The 24,557-nt window shown below is 34.1% G+C and overlaps 1 protein-coding gene across 1 annotated transcript; it reads left to right on the top strand.

Annotated features, from left to right (window-relative positions):
* The first annotated feature begins 1,323 nt into the window (after positions 1-1,323).
* LOC124540304 (zinc transporter 2-like) lies at positions 1,324-15,290 on the top strand. The gene is made up of 9 exons (XM_047117785.1): positions 1,324-1,440; positions 4,248-4,410; positions 6,809-7,000; positions 8,187-8,328; positions 8,994-9,087; positions 10,625-10,749; positions 11,637-11,752; positions 12,272-12,450; positions 14,980-15,290. Exons 1-8 carry the CDS (start codon positions 1,438-1,440, stop codon positions 12,421-12,423), a joined length of 987 nt encoding a protein of 328 aa, XP_046973741.1. The 5' UTR covers positions 1,324-1,437; the 3' UTR covers positions 12,424-12,450; positions 14,980-15,290.
* The last annotated feature ends 9,267 nt before the right edge of the window (positions 15,291-24,557 follow it).

Here is a 24,557-nt window from a genome sequence, read left to right as displayed (position 1 = left end):
AGCGTATTTAAAAAATCAAAATCATGTAATTTTTATTTAGTTTTGTTAAAACGAGTTAGGAGTTGGAGTCTAGAAATAAGATATATTTCAACGGTTATGTTTGAAGATAAACTTGTAGATATGTACTGTGTGACGGTTCATTTGTCTTTATAATCAGTGTTTGTCCGATTATTCGAATTTTCGATTATCCGAATCAACCCCGGTCCAAACTAATTCGGATAATTGACTTTCCACTGTATTTATGTTTGACATGTGACATTACGTCTTCATTTCCTGTTGCAGATGAGTTATATGTTATGTAATTTTGACTACATATATTTTATACAAGACCTGTACATTAAAATATGTTATAAATGTTACTGATAGAATATTAATGAATATTAGAACGCTTGAATCGATGATGATGTTATATTCGCTTCGTTGAACTGAAAAATGAAATGCGTCCCGTTCGAGGTCCGTTACACTGCCTTTATAGACAACAGCTTTTCGTGTTTATAACTAGAATATGAGCACGCGGGTATTGAACTAAAGATAGCGGGTTCGACTCCGCGCAATAGATAAATAAAAATTAAAAGATTTATACTCTACTAGTTATTGCCCGCGGCTTTGTTCGCGTTTAAGGGGATTGGTTGTCGTGTGTTAAGACGAAAAAGATAGTATGTGTCCTTGAAGCTCAAGTATGCTTCAAACTAAATTTCATAAAATTCGGTTCATTAGTTTGGTCGTGAAAGAACAACAGACAGACAGAGTTACTTCGACATTTATAATATTAATATATATTCCAACCATAGCAGTAATAAAACCAAATAAACAAAATTTGACAGCAAATTGATACGATACCATTGGTCGAGAGCTTGATTAATCTATGATATTCACTATGGATTTGCATTTGAATAAAGAACGGTTTTTAACGTCTTTATTTACTATTTTTGACGAACGATGTTATTTTAAATTTTTGCTTTAATTATGTATTGAATACAGATGCTTGAATTTTTATTATGTTATAACATAAGCGAAGGTCTGTCTGGTCATTTTATTTTTTAATACAATATTGCCTGCAAGCTTATCACGACTGGCTCAGGTTTTATATTAACATTTAAATGATATGCGGAAAAAAATGGCGTTTTGAACGTCTTTATTGATAACATTTGACGAACGAATTTATTTTAATTTTTTGTTTTAATTATGTATTAAATACAGATGTTTGACATAAGCGAAGGTCTGTTTGATTTTTTACCTTTTTTAATACAATATTGCCTAAGAACTCATCAAGTTTGGCTCAGGTTTTACATTAACATTAAATTTTCACAGGAGAGCTACACGGAGGTGCCGGTGGCGCCCCCCAGCGAGTCGGACGAACACTGCCACTGGACGAGGCCTGAACCCCCGAGTGCTGTCCCTCAACTCGTCTGTGCACTTATACTGTGCGCTGTTTTTATGGTACGTTCAAACTTTACTTATCCATACAAATAAATAAAATCGGAGTGTCTGTTTGTAATATTAAAATAACCGCTTTCTGCAACATGCATTTGTCTTTATATACGGTACACATACCAAAACACACATTTTTAGAATTTTTGTCCGTCTGTCTGTCTGTCTGTTTGTTCCGGGTAATCTCTGGAACGGTTGGGCCGATTTGAACAGGACTTTCATTGGCGGATAGGTAATGTACTAAGGCGTAACTTAGGCTACTTTTTATACGCAAATAATACAAAGTTTTGGAAATATAAGCGCCCAACTTAAGTTGAGCTCTTTCTGATATGGTTGTCGATATGGATTGGGGGTCAGCTTATACTGGTACTTGATCGGGTGTATGTTGCGTTGCGTTTTGCAAATTTCCCACCCACGCGGACGTCGTCGCCTGTTTGTAATTTTTCTACTACGTGGACATGAATGTATATATGGTACACATGCCAAAACATATAATTCTAGAAGTTTATAATGAGATGTCGTAAGCAAACAAATTCTGTAGTATGTTTAGTATCAGTATTGCACCCGTGCGAAGCCGGGGCGGGTCGCTAGTACATATTAAAAATATTATAAAAGTATCTCAAAAGTCAAGAATCCAAGTCTGTGAAAAGGAATTGAACTAAATTAAAAAAAACACTTATGTTATATTCTACCATCAAGCACCAACACACTGTATTGTTGTTTTCCGCTTTGTACCGTGAGTGAGCTAGTGTAACTACACGCGTAGTGGAATACCTTAGTTACCAAGGTTTGTGGTGCATTGGAGATTTGAGGAACGATTAGGTCAGGGTGTATCATTTTCCGTAGCGGTGATGTATTGAATAAAGGAATTTGAGTTTGAATTTTGATTAAATTTTCCTACGGGGCCAATGTCTATGGGCCATGTTGACCACTTACCAACATATGAACCATAAGGGTCCGCGTAGCTATTGCATATAAAAAAATAAAGAAAGTATGATTTTATTTTGTTTTAACAAGATATTATCGACACCGCTTCAGCGGTGAAGGAAAACACATGCCACATGTGTATTCCACCAACACGCATTGGAACAGCGTGGTGGAATATGTTCCAAACCTTCTCCTCAAAGGGAGAGGAGGCCTTTAGCCCAGCAGTGGGAATTTACAGGCTGTTGTTGTTTTTGTTGTTATTGACAAGTGTCGTCATGATATTCAAATGATAAATCCGACATACGTTTAATAACGTAGTTATTTTATGTGACAGTATATTGTACAGAGTTAACGCTTCGGTTATTTACGGAGCGATGAAATCTCTCTGAATTAATTAGTACTTGCCAGACGTCAAACTCGTCCTTGTGACTTTTGCATCGACGTCTGTCATCTCCCACCCCCTCGACGCCCCCCCCCCATAGGGATTTAATCCGAGCATCGATCGTTCTATAACTGTGTAATTTCGTCTTTGTTGTCTCGCTCCGGACATGTCTCGAATAATGATTTTACGTTGAACAATGTAGATACTCTGTTGATGTAATGTTTTTTTTTTTAATTTATTACTTTGAGCCGCAATGAATCAGCTTTGTATGACATGTCAATATATTGGATTAAGGCTTCGATTACGGAGCTTTTTGAAAATGGAGATTTTATTATTATTTTTTTTCATGTACCTCTCCTACGAAAATAACAATGATGCATTGCATGCATTTCATGCTTTCATTAATATCCACTATTTATGTTAATCGACGATTATATGTCTACCGTTAATCTTTACTATATATAGAGATATCAAACTGATATATAAAAAATGTTGTTTGCTTTCTTGGCATAATACAGTAAGTAACAGCCTGTTCTATTTCCAAATGTACGGTCAACTCCTCTAAAAAAGAAACAGTGTAAAGAGACAGATTCTAGATGACGTAAGTAATAAATTTACTAGTGACGGCGTGCATTAGTATGAGTGAGGGAAGTGCTTACGAGATCTCTTAGTGTGCGTGTGACATGTGAACGGTAGAGACAGCAAAAAAATACAAAATGAAATTATATTTGTTAAAGTTATTCATTTAATTGCAAGAAGGGGACATCCTTGTCAGTGAAAAGGTAATTGATGTGGAGTAATACAATAGATACACAAAGGGCACCAACAAAACATAAGCAACAACTTATATGGTGGTAGGGCTTTGTGCAAGTCAGTCTGCGTAGGTTCAACCGACTCAGTTATTTTTACCGCCAAAAAACAGTACCCAGTATAGTTGTGTTTCGGTTTGAAGGTTGAGTCTACCACTTTAACTACAGGCATGAGGATATAGCATCTTATTATAGATATGTGTGGCAAGGACATCGACCGTCATTGCTAGCGGTGCCCACCGGGCGAACCAAGTTGCTCAAGGAAGCACCACTGACGCGCACGTTACGTACTCTCAATGCGATAGCAGACAGGGTGGATTTGTTTTGTTGCAGTATGAGTGAACTCACAATTATTGCTGCTTGGAATATATCATATACAATTTAGTATTATATTTTAAAATGGATATCTATCCATCTTTTCAATATCTATCTATCTAGATATATCTTTTAAATTTGTTTTTTTGTTAAGTGCTGTAATATCGAATTGGGACACAATCCTATAATAATATCTATACAGTGTGGCATTAAATAAATAAATAAAAAATAAATCTTAGTTCCCAAGGTTGGTGATGTAAAGAATGGTTAATATATCTTACAGCGCTATTTTCTATCAGTCCTGTTGACCACTTATCATACCATCAGATGGTAAATTTTCTCGCCGTAATATCTGGTGATAATTATTTAATATGTTGTTTCAGATATGCGAGCTGGTCGGTGGTTACCTGGCAGGCAGCCTGTCCGTGATGAGCGATGCGGCGCACATGTTGAGCGACTGCGGTGGCTTTGCGCTCGCGATACTCGCTTTCCGCTGCGCTGCGAGGCAGCCTAACGCCAATATGTCCTATGGCTACAGAAGAGCTGGTAAGAATTTAAACTCTAACTGTTGTAACATAAGATCTATTTTCTAATGATGGCTCTTAAATTATTATTATTATATGTATATTCCTGTATACTCATTACTGAATCAAGCAACATGTATTGACAATATATTTACCAACTATGTACAAAATCGTAAATCCATGCTTTTATACAAATACTATAAATGTGAAAGTAACTCTGTTTGTCTGTTTGTCTGTCGCTCTTGCACTACGAAACCAAACGAAACCGAATTTGATGAAACCAACTTTAAATCCAATAAAGGAGATACAGATGATTCACTTGGTGGTAGGGCTTTGTGCAAGCCCGTCTGGGTAGGTACCACCCACTCACCAGTTATTCTACCGCCAAATAACAGTAGCCAGTATTGTTGTGTGCCGGTTTGAAGGGTGAGTGAGCCAGTGTAACTACAGGCACAAGAGACATAACATCTTAGTTCCCAAGGTTGGTGGCACATTGACGATGTAAGGAATAGTTAATATTTCTTACAGCGTCATTGCCTATGGGTGATGGTGACCACTTACAATCAGGTGGCCCAAATGCTCGTCCGTCAACCTGTAACATAAAAAAAAGATTACTTTTCCTCTCTTTCCTTTATCTCCATTTCTTTCAACTCCGTTCCAAATGGGTGTCTCATTAACACCTATTGTTTTTATCAATGGGCCAGTAGCAATATTGTTGTAAAGAGTCACGTATTATTTCTCATTTATTATCAGTTTGTGTTATCATTATACATAACGCATACGAGATTATATGTTATCTGATATATTTTTGATATATTTATTAGATTATGTACGCATCTCTTCATAGACTGATATACATGATAACTGTCATAATCCAATTTGAGGTCGTTTATTTATTTATATGTTTGGGACACAACATATACATACGCTGTCATATTGATTGATTTATGTTTTTCTTGTATTTGTTTTTTACTAGTAAAGTAAAATAACAGCCTGTAAATTTAGAGAGGATAGGGTTCGGAACAAATTCCACCATGTGTTCACATGTGCATTCCACCAATGCTCGTTGGTGGAATGCACATGTGGCAGAATTTCGATGAAATTGAGACATGCAGGTTTCCTCGTGATGTTTTCGTTCACCGCCGAGCACGAGATGAATTTTATAAACACAAATTAAGCACATATGTATAGTGGTGATTTGAACCCAAAATCATCGATTAAGATGCACGCGTTTTAAACACTGGGCCATCTCAGCTCTTATGTGTAACGGTTAACACTCTGGAGTCTGTTTTTTACTATTAGGTGTAATTATAATTGTTTGTTTCCCAAATAAATAAATTAATATATAATATAAGCCCTCCCTCTGCAAAAGTGTTGTATTAGAAATTAAGATATATTTATCATAAGTTCTTAGTAGTTCATAAAACAGCTGATTCATTTTAAGTCGTATACGTAAATCTATTGTTTGTTTCTGTTTATTCCTACTACGATTGGCATTCATACTTCCATACTAATATTATAAATGCGAAAGTAACTCTGTCTGTCTGTCTTGCGTTTAAGCCAAAATTACTGGAACGGGTTAAACGAAATTTGGTACATAAATTGTCTGGAGCCTGCAAAAGGACATAAGTCTACATTTTTTGGAAACAAAGGGGTAAAACTTTTATGTATACCAATGATCAACGTAATATAAGTTAATTTGTAAATATTTTCATATTCTACGCTAGCAAAGCCGCGGGTAGCAGCTAGTATAGATAATTATCAATTGTCAATATTTGTTAGTGAGATAGTAAGTTAATCGTTGTGGTTTTGCATTGCTACGTCAGAAAGGCAATTTGGAATCATTAAGGTATAGATTTAAAGAAATTGTGATATTGACTGTTGCTTCTCAATACATATTTTGTAATGTTTTGTATGTACGGAAAAATATTAATGTTTTTTATGAGAATATGTGATTGTCATAACATTGGTACAAGGAACAAACACAATCTTGTTACTCCTGTTACTCGACTGCATAGAGTCAGTAACTCTTTTGTGGGGCAATGTATACGCTTCTACAACAGGATCCCAGAAAGCGTTCAAAATGCTTCTGTTGCGAAATTTAAAAAAATTGTTAAGGAACGCTTGTGTGCAAAAGGTTACTATACAATTAGCGAGTTTATGTCTGATAGCACACCTTGGGAATGAAACGATCGCCTCCTGGCTATTTCTAATCATATACTACTATGTATCTTATTAATTTGACAAAAAAAAAGACCCGCTGAGTTTCTTTCGTCGGTTCTTCTCAGGTCAGGGTGTTCCTTTTTCCGAACCGGTGGTAGTTTTTATTTGACAATCAATAAGTGTAATGCTTCTATATTTGAGTTTTGAGTTTGAGTTTGGTAGTACTCATTTTCACGTGTACTTATAAAAATTGTCAGAGGTGTTGGGCGCGATGACCTCCGTGCTGCTGATCTGGGTGCTGACGGGTGTGTTCGTGTACGTGGCGGCGCTGCGCATCCACACGGGCGACTACCAGATCGAGCCCGACATGATGATGCTCGTGTCGGGCTGTGGCGTGGCCTTCAACGTGGTCCTAGCGCTCGTGTTGCACGGCTGCGCCTCCGACATCGGTGAGTCCTATCCCCGAGTGTACTTACAACAACAACAGCCTGTAAATTCCCACAGCTGGGCTAAAGGCCTCCTCTCCCTTTGAGAAGGTTGCTGTTCCAATGCGGGTCCGTGGAATACACATGTGGCAGGATTTCTATGTAATGTCACATGCAGGTTTCCTCACGATGTTTTCCTTCACTCGAGCACGAGATGAATTATAAAGATAAATTAAGCACATGAATCAGCGGTGCTTGCCTGGGTTTGAACCCGCAATTATCGGTTAAGATGCACGCGTTCCACTGGGCCATCTCTACTCTTACTATACTATACTATATATATATATACTATACTATACTTGCTATATGGCAAATATATACTCATAGAAATTATAGTTGGTCTCGTGCTAGTTATATTCATAACCCACTTATCCATTGAAGTCGAACTCTTTAAAAAAATATTTGCATAGGGAGCGTCTATGTCGCTAAAAGCGGTACTAATTAAATAATTATGTAAATTTCAAGGTCGTCGGGCCCATAGCTTCGGATATCGTGATGAGTAATTAAGCGGTGATTCGGTCACATATATACATACAAAGTTAATTTCGTCAAAGAAATTATAGTTTTTAATACCATCGGTAGGGTTGATTTTATATAAGTTGTTTAATATATTGAAAAAATAACAATAAGTATCCGGTGGTGATACATTATATAGTACAGTAGAGCAGCCTGTGTATCCCACTGCTGGGATAAGGCCTCCTCTTCCATTAACGAGAGAGTTTGGAACATATTCCACCGCGCTGTTCCAATGCGGGTTGGTGGAATGCACAAGAATTTCGATGAAATTATTAGACACATGCAGGTTACCTCACGATGTTTTCCTTCACCGCTGAGCACGAGATGATTTATAAACACAAATTAAGCACATATATATGTGGAAATAGTTTATATATTCTTAAGTATATTATGTATTTGATAATGACTGGCCACGTGTAATATCAGAAATGTCTGTTAGTTTTTATATATTGTCTGTCACTAAGATTGATATCATTACGTTGAAAGAAATAATAAAGTCAATATGAATTAAAAAACCGTTTTGTGCATTAAATCTAGCTATATCCCACATATATAGTGATGCTTGCCGGGGTATTAACCCGCAATCATCGGTTAGAATGCACGCGTTCTAACCACTGGGCCATCTCGTCCGCAGCGCACCACCACTCGCACGGCGGCGCGGCGTGCGCGCGCGGCGGGTCGCGCCTCAAGGCCGCCAACGGCGCGCTGGCCAACGGCGACTACGGCATGAAGGACCTCGCCGCGCCCGACGCGCACGTGCCCGCCACGCACGCCAGGTGCGTACACGCTGCCCAACCCGTCACTCATCAAATTAAGTTGTCATAACCTCAAAGCGTCACGCTATTAGAAGCCATATGACATTCCGCAGCATTTGTTTCTATCTTTTTCTGCATTAAAACATTTTTTTGTGCCTACGTATTATTTTTTATAATGTAAGCAAAAATCACTGTCCATATTGGACCTAGAAATAAGTCGATATTCGATATGCTACGTTGTCAATTAATTATTATTATATGTTCTGTCGCGGAGTCGCCATTCTAACATCGCATTGTAATATCGTCGTAACAATTAAATATTTTAAATTATATTACAATACATATATCTATACTCATTTGCCTTTCATTACATCATCCACAAGACAATTAAGGCAAACTTAATATAATTAATGATTAAATTTAAAGTAATGTCCTCATAACGTAAACGAAATAATAATACAAGTTAACAGTACACACAAGTAGAAGTAAGAGTAACAGTACATACAATCGATAAATTGTGCTAGTAAGCCTTAATGTCATACACGATCTAAATACGCATCAAAGTTCGTATCTTGTCTCTAACTACGTTTTCTCTAATTAAGTTGATTTCTCTTAAAAAAATATAGTTCAAAAAAACTAATATATATTTTGAGTATATTGTCAAAGTTCGACGCTTTCGTCTCCAGGAACATCAATCTCCGCGCCGCCTTAATCCACGTGATCGGTGACCTCATCCAGAGCTGCGGGGTGCTCCTCGCTGCTGTACTCATCAAAATATATGTGAGATTTGACATAATATGCTTATATAGACCCGGCTTTAAGACACATCACTTAAAAAAAAAAAACAATCGATTAATTATTTCTTTTCATTTGGACGACCTCCTTGGTCGAGTGGTGTGTACACTGGTTTTCATGGGTACGCCACTCCGCGGTCCCGGGTTCGATACCGGTCGAGTCAATGTAGATTATCATTAGTTTTCTATGTTGTATTGGGTCTGGGTGTTTGTGGTACCGTCGTTACTTCTGATTTCCATAACACAAGTGCGTTAGCTACTTACATTGGTATCAAAGTAATGTATGTGATGTTGTCTCATATTTATTTATTTATTATTTATTCTGGATTGTGTAAGTGTGAATGTAGATTCTACTAACAATCAACAAGTATCTTACTTATAACATTATGTAGCTTATTCAGTCAAACACTGGTGCTCTTTTTCAGTCATATATGATTTTAAATTTGAAAGAATAAGACAGCATCATTCCATTAATCACCCCTAAACAATATTTATAGGAAAAGTCGTTTCTAGCATTTTTTTAATAGATGCAATACATAGTAAGCTATACATAATCTTTGTATAGATTTATTCTCTTACAATGGTGCATGAGGATTTAAAAATATAAAATTTATATTTTTTTGCTGTCGTTACTCTTAGTCATCTCACGCACACTAAGACATTCTGTAAGCACAACCGTTACTCACTCATGCCAATGCGCGTCGGTAGCTAGTTGAGTATCAAAATGAAATACTCAATTTTCTACTGAGTCTATATTTAGAGGATTTTATTTCTATTGTCTACTCAGAAAGTTAAATCAGTTACAAACGACGGATTGAACAGTTTTCTGCAATTTTTTCAAAATATAAGTCAGATTTAAAGTGTTACGTTCTTAATTATATTTAATGAGTTGAAAATGCACTATAGTCTGTTCGCGTTAAGAATGCAGTGAGTTGTCATTGTTTACCGGCCTGACTCCGCCCCCTGACCAATCAAATCTTTTTAACAGAAGGGTAAAGGTGTTTATATATTTGTGTTAAAATTCCAACAAATTATATTTGTTTTAAAGGCTAAGTGTAATGAATTAAAAAAATACACATTAACGTAAAAAATCTAAATTAAGTCGTTAATATTTTAATCACTATTACTAGTGTCGTCGTTAGTGTTTATAATAAAATAATTTTCTGCAGCGCGTTCCATAACATTATCTAAATCCCACATGGCAATTTCTTCTTTTAAGACGTGGTCGCAGTATTTCTCGCACTTTTATTGTTACAAATTGGTGTGGTGTCATTTTTTTTAAATAACAATTAATAATGATAAAAGTTTAATTTAAATTATAAAAATATCAGTTAATAATTAATTAAATCCACAACCACCACGTTCGAACTTATGTCTTTATAGTGAACTTGACTTTGTAATTTGAAACGATTTGATTGGTCAAAGGGGCCGGTAAACAATGACAACTCACTGCATTCTTAACGCGAACAGACTATAGAATAGTGTTGTTACTAATTGTTCTGCTAACGGTCCCGCGTGCGCAGCCTGACGCGAAGGTCGTTGACCCGGTGTGCACGTTCGTGTTCAGCGTGCTCGTGCTGATGACGTCATCGCGCGTGGTGCGCGACGCTCTCGCCATGCTCATGCAGGCCGTGCCTTCGCACTTCCGGTGCGTAACCTCACAAACTCTCTTGGCAACATGTATTGACAATATATTTACCAACAACAAACAACAACAACAACAGCCTGTAAATTCCCACTGCTGGGCTAAAGGCCTCCTCTCCCTTTGAGGAGAAGGTATGGAACATATTCCACCACGCTGTTCCAATGCGGGTTGGTGGAATACACATGTGGCAGAATTTCTATGAAATTTGTCACATCCAGGTTTCCTCACGATGTTTTCCTTCACCGCTGAGCACGAGACGAATTATAAAGACAAATTAAACACATGAATCAGCGGTGTTTGCCTGGGTTTGAACCCGCAATCATCGGTTAAGATGCACGCGTTCTAACCACTGGGCCATCTCGACTCATATTTACCAACTATGTACAAAATCGTAAATCCATACTTTTATACAAATACAATAAATTTGAAAGTAACCCTCTCTGTCTGTTTGTCTGTCGCTCTTCCATTACGAAACCAACGAACCGAATTTGATGAAATTTGGTATGAAACCAACTTTAAATCCAATAAAGGAGATACAGATGATACACTTGGTGGTAGGGCTTTGTGCAAGCCCGTCTGGGTAGGTACCACCCACTCATCAGTTATTCTACCGCCGAATAACAGTACTCAATATTGTTGTGTTCCGGTTTGAAGGGTGAGTGAGCCAGTGTAACTACAGGCACAAGGGACATAACATCTTAGTTCCCAAGGTTGGTGGCCCATTGACGATGTAAGGTAATATATCTTACAGTGTCATTGTCTATGGGTGATGGTGACCACTTTCCATCAGGTGGCCCATAAGCTCGTCCGCCAACTTATAACATACTGCTAGCGTTAGCAAAACAAGTACAGACATTCACGTTGATTAAATTTATGTTCTTTTTTCTTAGGTATAGAGAATGTGTGGCCTCATTGTCGGCGGTGAACGGTGTGCGGCACGTTCATTCTGTCCACGCGTGGGCTCTGTCGACCCACCACACCGTTTTGACGGCGCACGTTGCAATCGGTACGCTGATTTATTTAAATACTAGCTTTTGCCCGCGACTTCGTTCGCGTGGACTTCAGGTTCGTCCCGTCTAGTCTAGTAATCGCTTAAAATCGCTTCGTAAATAAGTTATTATTTCTCGTACAAAGTAAAGGATAAAAAATGGTTATTGTGGGTTATTCCTAAGAGATAAACATATACCATCACGGAATTTTTTGGAGACCTTTTGAAGTTGTACAATACTGTAGTACATTGTTTTGATCTATCTTGTAGGATTCAGTCAGCGTTTGCAATGTAAGCGCAAAAAATGTGTTTTTTTTACGACCTCACATTAGATACCTCAAAAAATGTAGCCTATGAGTTATTCTGATGTATAAGCTATATTGTGGTAAAGTTTCATTCAAATCCATTCAGTAGTTTTTACGTGAAAGAGTAACAAACATCCATACATACAAACTTTCGCCTTTATAATAGTAGTAGGATGAAGCTGTCATATGATTTGAAAAAGGTCGTATCTCAGTGTGGTTAGTTTGTTTACAGATGAGCTGGCCGACTGGGAGGCTGTCCTCCACAGCTGCCAGCAGCTGGCGCGCAGCCAGTTCGGCGTGGCGAGCGCCTCGTTCCAGGTGGAGCGCTATTCGAGCTGTATGAGCACCTGCCAGCACTGCAAGCAGCCCGCCGCCCTGCCCTGACCCCTGTGCACGCTGAGCCGCTAGCCGGTAACCACAAACACCACACAATTTTGGTTCTTCTAAGAGATTCTGGAGTAAATCAAATAGTTCTGTCCTAATCTGCCCAGTGACATGAACTGCCCTTGCTGCATTAGTCCTTTGAGCGATGTTGAGTTGGTAAAGTGATCATAAAGACAGCTTATCAAATAACTATCTAATGTTTAAGTATCAACCCGCTAGATACCCTTGCCCGTTCACACTGATCGACTAACTGTTGGGGCTGATCAGTATACAACAACAGCCTGTAAATTCCCACTGCTGGGCTAAAGGCCTCCTCTCCCTTTGAAGAGGAGGTTTGGAACATATTGAACCACGCTGTTCCAATGCGGGTTGGTGGAATACACATGTGGCAGAATTTCTATGAAATTTCCCTGTGCACGCTGAACCGCTAGCCGGTAAGCACCATCATCACACGATTACCTACTGGTTCTGTGACGCTATCACAGCACTTGTCCTGATTTTGGAGTAAATCAAATGAATCTATCATAACTATTGCCATTCAACAACAACAACAGCCTGTACATTCCAACTGCTGGGCTAAAGGCCCCCTCTCCCTTTGAGGAGAAGGTTTGGAACATATTCCACCACGCTGTTGGTGGAATGCACATGAGGCAGAATTTCTATGAAATTTGTCACATGCAGGTTTCCTCACGATGTTTTCCTTCACCGCTGAGCACGAGATGAATTGTAAAGACAAATTAAGCACATGAATCAGCGGTGCTTGTCTGGGTTTGAACCCGCAATCATCGGTTAAGATGCAAGCGTTCTAACCACTGGGCCATCTCGACTCACATAAATGACATAAAATGACCCGGCTGCTCAAGTCCTTTGAGCGATGTTATGTTGGTAAAGTGACCATAAAGACAGCTTATCAAATAACCATCAAGGTTTAACTGTAAACCTTTCTCCCTTCCCTCCTCCCCTCCCTCACACAAACGACTATTGGACTAACTAACAACTTGACGTTTAATCACTACCAATCGATCGAATTGTAAATTTAAAAATAAACTTACCTACTTGTATACCCGGTTTTCACTAAGACACGTACTCTTAAGCATGCTTATTTATTCTTTACAAAAAAAAAATCAAAGTATACTTTATTCAAGTAGGCTTTTACACTTTAGAATCGTCATTTAACAATTAAGTGAAGCTACCACCGGTTCGGAAAGTAGATTCGACCGAGAAGAATCGACAAGAAACTCAGTAGTTACTCTTTTTCAACATTTACAAAATACATTGTCATGTTAGTTAAATACAATTATTTAAATTAATATATCCTGCGTGGAAGTCAACAGGTATTAGCTCCACGCTTTTTTATCATCTATAAAATCTTGTATCGAACAATATGCTTTTTCTACTAATGTATTTTAATACAAACGATTACTGAACGGCAAAGTTAAAAATGTCTGCGGAATTTGATCGAAGAAACTTATCTACTTGTGTACCCGGTTCTCACTTAAGCATTCTTATTTATTATCTAAGCTCCAATAGAATATATACTACAGGCAGTTCTCGACTCGCGTGGTTTCGATCTACGTCGTTACAAGTTACGTGGAAGAATGTTTGGACACTATTCTCAAGCATACTTACATTACTTGAATAAAGTATATTTTGATTTAATTTGACTATAACGTGTCGTCGCTTCTGAACTTATTTGACACTTAAAATACTCGCATTATGTGCGAAAGAGATAGTAATATAACACATGCACTATGTTAGAAAGAGATAACAATATTTTAGATATCTTGTACAGTTTTGATAGAAATCGCTTTCGATGTTTCTATAAACCAATCATACAAACAGATATTGTATATTCTCGACGAATACATTATATATTTCAACTAGCGACCTGAGTGAAATGATATATCACAGTAGAAACTACCAAAATTATAAGTGCCTCTTTACGAATTTGTCCATGTACAGTGAAACTTGGTTAAGTGGGACCTGGATAAGTGAAATACCTCCATAACTGGAACTCTTGCTGCGGTCCCAACACTTTGGCATTGAATCACCTCTGTTAGTGGGACGAAGCAAACCTCTGTAACTGGGATTTGTTATTTTGTTTTATCATTACAATAACCTCTACAAATGAGACAGCAAGTGATTTTTTTATGCATAAACTTTTGTAACTGAGATAACATTGTTTTATATTTTTACTAACTTATTCTTTTTCTACCCGCAAATTCCGCACTTTACTATGTATGTAATTTGAAGTATCAATAACTCCAAGTTTTAGTTTTGCTTTACTACCTATAAAGGTTTGCAAAATGTCAAAGCGTACCTCTATATCTGAGACAGATATTTTTTTATACCTGGGTGTCTGAGACACTGGGTTAGTGGAATACCTCTATAAGTGAAACAACATTGCAGGTCCCTTGAAGTTTCACTTAACCAGGTTTCACTGTATTATATATTCCCTATAACCATATTCTCGAATCACTCTTTCTATTAAAAACAGACAGAGAAAGCGACTTTGTTTTATACTATTTAATGAAATGCAACGATTTCTCGTTACAGGATATAGAATAACGCGGCTGAGCGCTACCAGACTAACCGACTTGTAGAGAAGATTGACCGGAATAATGTTTAAAGGGAGCCTCTAACGATTCTATGTTCCGTGAAAGGTCAGTTTGTTTGTAAGTAATGACACTTGTGAAGGCGACATTCCAAAAAGTATTACTATAAAAAAATAGTCGTAAGATTAGCTTTCAAATGTATTCAGACGTTGTTCGTGTAAAAGGTCGTATGTACATTGAATTGTCATTAGAGTGACTCGAACAGACGATGTTTCCCTCTTTTTCCTTCTCTTTCTCTTTTATTGTCTCTTTCTTTTGTACAGGAATTTATTATATGTTATAGTTGTACTAGGCATTTGTTCGATATATCGACGCATTTAAAATCGGATATCGATCTTATGTAGTCTATTCCAATGGGAAGAGAAGAAAAGGTAAATAAACAACTTTGACCTTGAATTGATATGTCATTTGCGTTCGACTAGTGAGGTGAAAGTAATTGAATGAATGGGTAATGAATGCTAAAGAACGATATTTTTTTTATTTTAAAAGTAATTTTCCGTTTAAACAAAGCCAGGTCGAAATAAAAAACTTTAGAGAATTCCGAATAAGCATCCGTGCACATGATGCGAAAAATGAGAGACGAATGTCTTTCTTACCATTGTATTATTTTCAAAATTATGAAATTGCTATGCACAAAACTGATCTACATTTCGAGATAAGAGATTATTTTTAAGTAAAATAATTCTTTTAACATTTTTGGTAAAAATAATATTTTTATGTAAAAACCTTACTGTATAAAAATTACTTCTTTATCTATCGTTAGGTAACTTTTTACCTTTCTAATAAATAATTCATATTATATATTACAACCAATTAAATAAATATATATAAAAAAAATATCTATAATGAATCTTAAAACTAAAATCATATATTTTTTATCTGTAAAAATTCATTCAGTCTACATTCGTTTAGCGAACATCCTTAGTTGAGGCCTCTATTTTAAATGTTCGTCATCGAAAAATGGCGTCTTGATGCAGCAGAATTATCAACAAAACACTTGTGATATTGAAAAATACGGTATGTTTTGAATGTTTCCTTTTGTCATTGGGATGGACGAATGGACGGACGGATAAACGTCAGACCATTAAAAGTACAATAACATTAAACTCATGAAATATTCGCCCTTTCTCTTTCTAACTTTAGAGTAACCCATCTGTGAGAAAGAGATGTAGCGAATGTTAAGCCGATTTCGATATCGTTCGTTTCATCTCTTTCTCACATACCGTGATATGTAAAGTTGAAAAGAGACAGCGCGACATCTGACGTCGGATATCTCTCATGCCTAATACTTACAATACAGAATTGTGTAGATCTTATTAATTAATGTTGAATTTTCAAGGTCATGGTTAATTAGTCATGGGAACCAGACAACCTACCATGAAAGGGGTTTAAAACTTAAATATATACGCTGGGGAAGTGATTCGGTCATTCACTTACAAACTTATATAAAGACCTAATACATATACACATATAAAAAGAAGGTATATGTATTAATATATTATACATTAGTAAATATTTCAAAAGGACTAGTAAGAGTCTCTTTCAGTATCATTATTTTTTATATAATATAGTTATTTTTGTTTCGGCCTTTTCAAATATTAATTAATGTATGAAAAGAAGCTTTGTTACAGATAAAGAATACTGTAACATACGACCTTATAACTTTAATCGCAAATCAATGTTACATACGACCTTTTGTAAGGACAGTCGCGATAAAAAATATAGAAACCGCTTGTGCAGTGAAAATGTTGCTTTAAATATCTATTTATACATAATGAAGCTAATTTTTTTTTTATATGAAAAGTAAATTTGTAATTGTTTATAATTGTAAATAGTGCGGTCGCGTTAAGACGATTTCTAAGTTGTAGCTTATATTAGGACGCTTAGATCTTTGACTGATATGGTACGATGACTTTCAAAAGCAAAAAGTTTAAGCGTTCTCCATCGTCAACGGTTTGTCATACTTTGGTCACGTGATATGTATGTCATATTTATATATTATAATATTCTCTTCAATGCTTAGAGTAATAATAAGTAAGTTATAGCGTGCAAATCAATGGGTGTGTTTACATAAGATCTTTTTAAAAGAAAGCACCGTATCTTTTATAATTGTTGTTTTTTACAACAATTTTCGATCAGGGGCTCATTTCTCAAGTAGAACATCTGCTGAAACATTGCCCTCTACCTACGCTCTAAAGCTTGCTTATTTTTACTCTACGCTATTAACAGTTTCAATAGATATGACATTTCAGTTTTTAACTTATTCGACACGCTTAAAACATTTACGTAACGTGCGAAAGAGATAACAATATGATTGCATTACGTGTGATAGAGAAAGATAACGTGTGTTTAGTCGTGTCGAATAATTTTTGAAATTGTGTCCAACAGTTTTGATAAATCGTTATCGATATTGCTATAAAACAACAATCGTTGTAGAGGGAGACTCAGAGACCAAATTTAAGTGGTCATTTCACGACACTTTAGTGAAGTTTTAATACTGTATGTATTAAAATTTCACTAAAGTGTTTGTGTGATAATGGAAAGCCACTTCTGACAGACCTGTGTGGCCGGCAAGGACTACCCTAAATCTGTAGCTATTGAAATTATACTATGAAAAGATTCGTGACTTTTAAAAAGATCACCTAAATTTTGTAACTGGCTCTTGGTTCATAACAATTGCCCAACTGTCTTGATACATAGCTGTCAAATTTCTGTCAGTCTTGACAGCGATTAATTTAAACGTCATTTGTCTTTGACAGTTCATCAGTAAATCTTTGACATAATAAAAAATATGACATTTTAAGATTATATTTTGTATATAATGTCAAAAATATCCTGGTTCAAGAAAAACGTCGATAAAACATTGATAGATTAGCGCGACCCCCTATAGTATTTCTAGTGCCAAAGTTTATAAAAAAAAAAGATTATGTATTTGACAATTAAATTATGAATAATTAGGATAAGTTTAATGAAATGGTCGATTATAATTATTCGATTAATGAAGCTTTGTTATAATATAAAGACACTTGTTGACTCGCATAATATTTTTAGATTTAAGTAAATTAGTTATATTTGAATTATTAAAATGTTAATATTCTCTAGTGGGTAATGAGAACGCACAATTTTGATCGCGAGGCTCACGAGTACATTATTTGTGTAAATATAGTTTATTTAATGCGTTTAGTGTGAATTGATTTTTTAATTTTTTTTTAACGTTATAAAAGTTTGATTCTTCGATTCATCTCTATCTCTAGTCACATCCCTTCACCCCCTTATCCTAAATCGACCCATTCATATCTTACATCTCACCCCAGACAAATACCTCCCCCCCCATTGGAAGTCCAAATCTTGAACATCATTCATACAATTAAAAAAAGAAAATATTGCTCATAGTTTTAATTATTTTGTACAAATTTCAGTTTAATTAAAAAAGTATTTAATGTTATGATATTATTTAGTTTGTGTTAATTCTGTATTATTTAATTGTTTTAATTAGATATTTTGAATTTTAAGTGTGTAATGAAATTGTACAAAGATTTCGACCAAAATGTTATTTAATGGTTTGTGTTTTTTTTTTTATTATATTAACGTCGAAATAGTGCGTTCGTATTCGATATGTTATGGTTACATTGTTATCAGTATAAGGCAAAGTCATAAATATGAATGCTTGTTAAATTATTCTGAAAACTTTTAATAATATATTCTTTTTTTTATTATTAATAACATGTTTGAGACCGTCTAATAAGTACATATGCATTTTATTGTAACAGATTTAGATATTAAAATTAATAAACGTCAGTCTTTGCTATGATTTCACCGGTTCTAAAAAAGGGAACACTAAAAATATGTTAAGGCGCGAAAATCTGTCATAGTGAATTTGACAGATGTTTATTTTTTTAATCTGTATTTCGAAATTAACAATTACTTTAAAATGTGTATGTAATATTCTTAAATGTCATTCAGTATTAAAGAAGAATCAAAAGAATGCAAGGTTATAATGTATAGCAGTAAAATTAATAAAAAATATGTATATTTATGTAAAGTTTTTTTTGCAATTGTACACTTACTGTAAATATAAGATATAAGACTATTTATTTTCCAAAGATAAATACATTGTTTTTTGTCTAATCTTAAGTTATATTTGCAAATTGTATCTAAATTATAATAAAACATAAATGAACGCAATTACATGCTCAAATAGTGAATTTATTGTGATAGTTTTATAGGTATTATTGTATTTAGTTTTAGTAAGAGGTAGACGTTTGCGCGTTTTGAAAAAAAAAAACGTTATTATAAAGTATTTAATGTATAGGTTTTTCAAAAATGATTGACATGATAATTATTCTCACGACTTATGAAGGCGGCCATATTTTCAAATTCGCTTCCTGATTCCTTAAAACAAATATGACATTTAGTGACGTCATCAATTCGTTGTAACCGTTCAACTTCCATATGACAAGTAAAGTTGTTATATATTTGTATTTGATGTCGGCGGAATGATCGTGGGTACGGACAAGAAATTATTAAGGCTTTTTCTTTGTATACCAAAGACAGTCATAACAACATCTTTATTATATAAAATGGGTATAAAAAATTTAGGAACTATAAAATTAAATTTGAATTGAAATATGTCATTCAGAACAGTTTGTACATAAATTCTTTAATCTTAATTTTTGATTATTTTGGGATGCAATTAATTTATAGTTACGATGCTGGAAAGGAGTTTATTACAAAAAGGCGCTGTACTTATGATGTCTCAATAATTTCAAATTAATAAAACATGAAATAATAATGAAATACATGTCACAAAATAATTCGACACCGCTTAGTTAATTGTCATCATACCGAATTAATAATATTTATTAATAATAAAATAAATAATTTTATTATATATAAAAATCTTTAGTTATTTTAATTAAATATATTCAATTTTTATTTTATTTTATATCTTTGTTTATCATAAAATTCTATTAAATCTTACTGTTATTTAAATTATGATTTTAAAATGCAATTTATGCTTTAATACAAAATGGGTAGTTATTACATTACTGCTAAGATGTTGGTTAAAATAAAATTGCTATTGCTATGGAATCAACCGATGTGTATATTGTTAATTTAATTTATTAGCTGTTTCGTTATATGTCAATGTATTTGCCGTCCGTGTAATTAATCTGTTGTAATAAATGTAGTAATGAATAAAAAAACATGTGAAATATTTTTTGTGGTTTTTTTTACAAGAACCAAACTTTATAAAGGAAGTCTTAGTCCGACAATGGGACATTTAAAGTTCCATATTTTTCACATGATGAACATACCCTGTACTTGAATATAGTATAGAATTGTCTATGGTTGTCGATTCGGATTTTAAATTTGTTGTCAATTAATTATTATAAAGTATGAACTATTTAAGAAACTATAGAATTTACAAATGAGAATTCCTTCCTTTTATAGTATATTTTGTTCTATACAGTTTACTTAGATTAATATTTCGAGACCAGGCAACAGGGTAAGAGGGCAACACCGCCCACAGATATTTGCGCTCTAAGTCACATTAACCATTCCACACATCGCCAATGCGCCACCAACCTTGCGAACCAAGATATCATGTCATGCTTATAGTTACACTGGATCTAACCCTTCAAAATGGAACACAACAATACTGATTATTGCTTTTAAGCCCATTACACAATGCAAAAAATAATATATAAGAGATAAGGAACAAGAAATTATGAATAGCGGAATCCAGCGATGGCAGCCCCGTTAATCAATTCAGAATTCAAAAATAAGGAATAATAAATAAGAATAACATTTCCGTGTGGAAATTTGTTTCTTATTTCTTATAGCCAGCCAATCGCAGGGTATTTTTTCAAGGAAGTGTCGTAAAACTAACAGCAGCACGTAATTAGTAGCAGATATTCAACTGCTGTGATTGGTTGAATATTGTAGCCAATCGCCTATTGTGTTTTGATTGCTGTGCTATTTCTTATTCCTTATCTCTTATACCTTATTTTTTTCATTGTGTAATGGGCTTTAGAGGTACAATATGCACAATATGTACTACCTGGTTCACACGTACCCAGATAGTTTCGTCACGGATGCAAAAGTGATCCCGTGGCGCCCCCCGAAGGGACGAAGAGGGTATCGTTTACAAGGGTGCACGAGGCGCCCTGGCCACATAGTCAAGTCACACATAGCCCCCCCCCCCCACTTCACATGATATAAACGTATGATGCATTGTTATAGAGAAAAAAATGATACCAGGTAGTATATAGGTTAACAAACAGCACGAAATAAAACAATTCTTAACTACATGTTGATATTTATTCATCTGAAGGCAAGTCATTCAACTCAATATGTACACAACACATGAATGTTATAATCTAATCTATTGTATTATGGCTAATGTTTGTACAGAGTAATATCACAACGGCGAAAATAATAACACATTAAAACTATCTTCGCGTACATATCATTAAACATTATCAATTAAATACAAATTTATATCTCATACGAAAATTAAACAAAATGATTTTCGAATTCATCGTGAATATAATAAATTGTTAATAATATTTTACATCTGACAATATTATCTTTCGACTTACCGAATAGGCCTATCTAATAGTTTTTTGGGCTAAATGAAACGTACGTATTAATTGAAATGAGCGCCATCTAGCGAAATTGTTCAGTACTCCTGCACACAGAAACGTTATATTTAAATCTGAAATGTCTTATGCGACATCTACGCACACCGAGAAAAGTTAATGTTTAATGTGTGCGTGGTCATGTATTGCTCATATTATAAGTAGGTTGTTAGCTTCACTTAATGTATTGCTTAGAATACTTCCAAGTATTGTAACTTATCGGGATATGTCTAACTTAGAAATATACTACACTAATGAATTAAATAGGAAGCTGTTACTTATTACTTAAATGGCTTGCAAATACATAAATCACACAGCTAGCTTAATAGCAAATAATAAAAAAATACACATTTTCGCAATTATAATAACAATTGCATTAATAATGCATATTATATTTGTAATTTTGGCATCACAGCCGTGTCATGGATGATGTCATGAAATATATGTAATCTTTAAAATTAAACAATTTTAATATTAATTATGAATATTCAATATACATATATAAAACGAAATATACGTATATGTATGTTTAAATTGAAATAAGTAATTGTTTTGCGATCGGTATTAAGCTCAATTTGTACCGACCACAGAAACATAAATATAAACACTACTACTAGAAGAGTGAATAGTGCCATCCGAGTTATATATTATTTAATATAAAACTTTAATAACTCATAATACAAACTCCATATTATTTGAAATTTTGGAGCATCTATAATTAAATTTCATTGAATATATATATACATAAAAAAGTACTATGTAAATTTCATTTATTAAAAATCGAACAGTTTGAGCAAATAAATACTTAAAAAAACATCAAGAATCAATTCCGTACAAAAAGGATACTTTGTAAATACAAAAATTACGTCACAATTTTGAAACAAAATATTTTCAATACACATAATCCTTCACTAACCATCAAATTATTTCCTTACAAAAACAATTATAAAATGAAAAGCATCCACTTTTCCATTACAATTTGTGCTAGCACAATCTAAAAAGCGTATGAAGCGATCCTTACTATTAGGGCACACACATGGAGAAGCTTTAAAGCTACGACCACACCTGTGTCACTGAGAGGAAATGATTTTGATTGCACTGGTTCTCTTAAAAAAACTTAAAATCATGGATTGCCAGTAAAACAAATTATAATTGTTTAACTGGAAATACAAAAATAAATACCAATATATTTTTCTTTTTATACTACTACTCGCCGGTATAGATTATTTCTTAACTTGCATTTGTACTGCAAGAAACATAAACCAATACTTTATATCGCCAATACGCCACAAACCTTGTGTAACTCTAACTCACCCCCCCCCCCTTTCAAACTAGAAAAAACAAAACTTACTGCTGTTGGGAATTTGATGAGTGAGCGGTATATAACGAAAGGGGCTTAAACGAACTCCTACCGTCTAAATATCATAATCCAAGAAAATAGATAAAAAATTTGAAGAATTTGAACGATACTTTGAAGTATTCTCATAAATTGGTCTTTTTAGCTGTCTAGTTCTATCAACATGGCACCAATAAAAATAAACATTGAATACACCAGAGGCACAAGTGTGGTCGTAGCATATACATCGCGTTTCGCTCAACAGGTGTGTCAGAACATTAAATGTATCCTATTTTACTTATTAGTTAACAATTGATTTCCTTCTTCGTATAGATTTAATTAAAATGTTTTGAATATATCTCTCTTTTTTCCTTCAAATGTAAATATTAATGACTGAAATATTTCAACTTACTTAAAAAAAGTTAACTAAAATAAACTAACTAATGCATTTCAAAATGTGAAATCACCCCAGTGTTGCAACAACCAAATATCATTTAATAAACGGTTTTTGGTGTGAAAATATTATATAAAGAATATTTTTATGTGGCAACACTAAAATAATATGTAATTGAATTAAAAGGACATCTTTAAAAAAAACATACATAAATAAATTATTATATCTATGGAATGTTGTAATTTAATATTGCAACTGTTTCTAAAATTAAGAAATATATTCAAAACTGATTTACTTATATCTATTATATACTTAATTCTATATACATATAAATGTTTCGATTTTTTAAATATTTATTTTAGATGAAACATCATTATTATTTGTATTATAAATAAAAAAATATCTGGAAGACAATCAAGAAAAAAAAAACAAATTATATATAAAAAAAAAAATATTTTGTACTTTAAAATATTATTTGCTTAGTATTTAATGATCACGAAAGAGGAATAAATTATAAATAACATTTTTTTTTCATAATTGTAATAATCCATGGCATTCAGTTATTTGAATAAAATATATTATATTTTTATGCTCTATACATAATACCAGTGCCGTATAAAATTTAATTTTAATTAAAAAAATAATTAGATAATTATGTGTTTAATTTCCGGTAAGTAACCTTTCAAAATTGGAACATAACACATCCTAACAATGCTGCATGTCTAGAATTATCAGCAATAATTAGAATGTGTTAACTGGGAGGTAAAACCTAGGCTTGCAAGTAACCCAAAATGTTCGTTTATCTTGCTTGTCATCTTTTTATATAAAATAATAATTGAGATGACCTTATAGTAATTATTTAAATATAAATTATCAGGACCAGACTAAGGGGATCTGATCTGGCTTCCCTGAGTACAAAATCTAACGATTTAACATATTAAATATACTATACATAGCAAGTGAATTGTATATGTTAAAAGAATTTAATTAAATTTAAATCAGGATCTGAATTTGCATTAAAAGTGGAAATGCTGCTAGCATTCTTGTTACCATTATTTGTACAGGCATTTTAAAACCTTATTTGTATATAGTTAATGCCTACATTACATTACATATTTTAATTGCCAATAAGTTTGTCATGTACTAGT

This window comes from Vanessa cardui, chromosome 24 (genome assembly GCF_905220365.1).
Source record: "Vanessa cardui chromosome 24, ilVanCard2.1, whole genome shotgun sequence".
Taxonomy (NCBI): Eukaryota; Metazoa; Arthropoda; class Insecta; order Lepidoptera; family Nymphalidae; genus Vanessa; species Vanessa cardui.
This window is presented reverse-complemented; position numbering and strand designations above follow the sequence as displayed.

Excerpts from the sequence above, each read along its gene's own strand:
- LOC124540304 (XM_047117785.1), top strand. Across the intron at positions 7,001-8,186 it reads CGGCTGCGCCTCCGACATCG|CGCACCACCACTCGCACGGC; the intron begins GTGAGTCCTATC and ends TCTCGTCCGCAG. Across the intron at positions 9,088-10,624 it reads CTGTACTCATCAAAATATAT|CCTGACGCGAAGGTCGTTGA; the intron begins GTGAGATTTGAC and ends CCGCGTGCGCAG.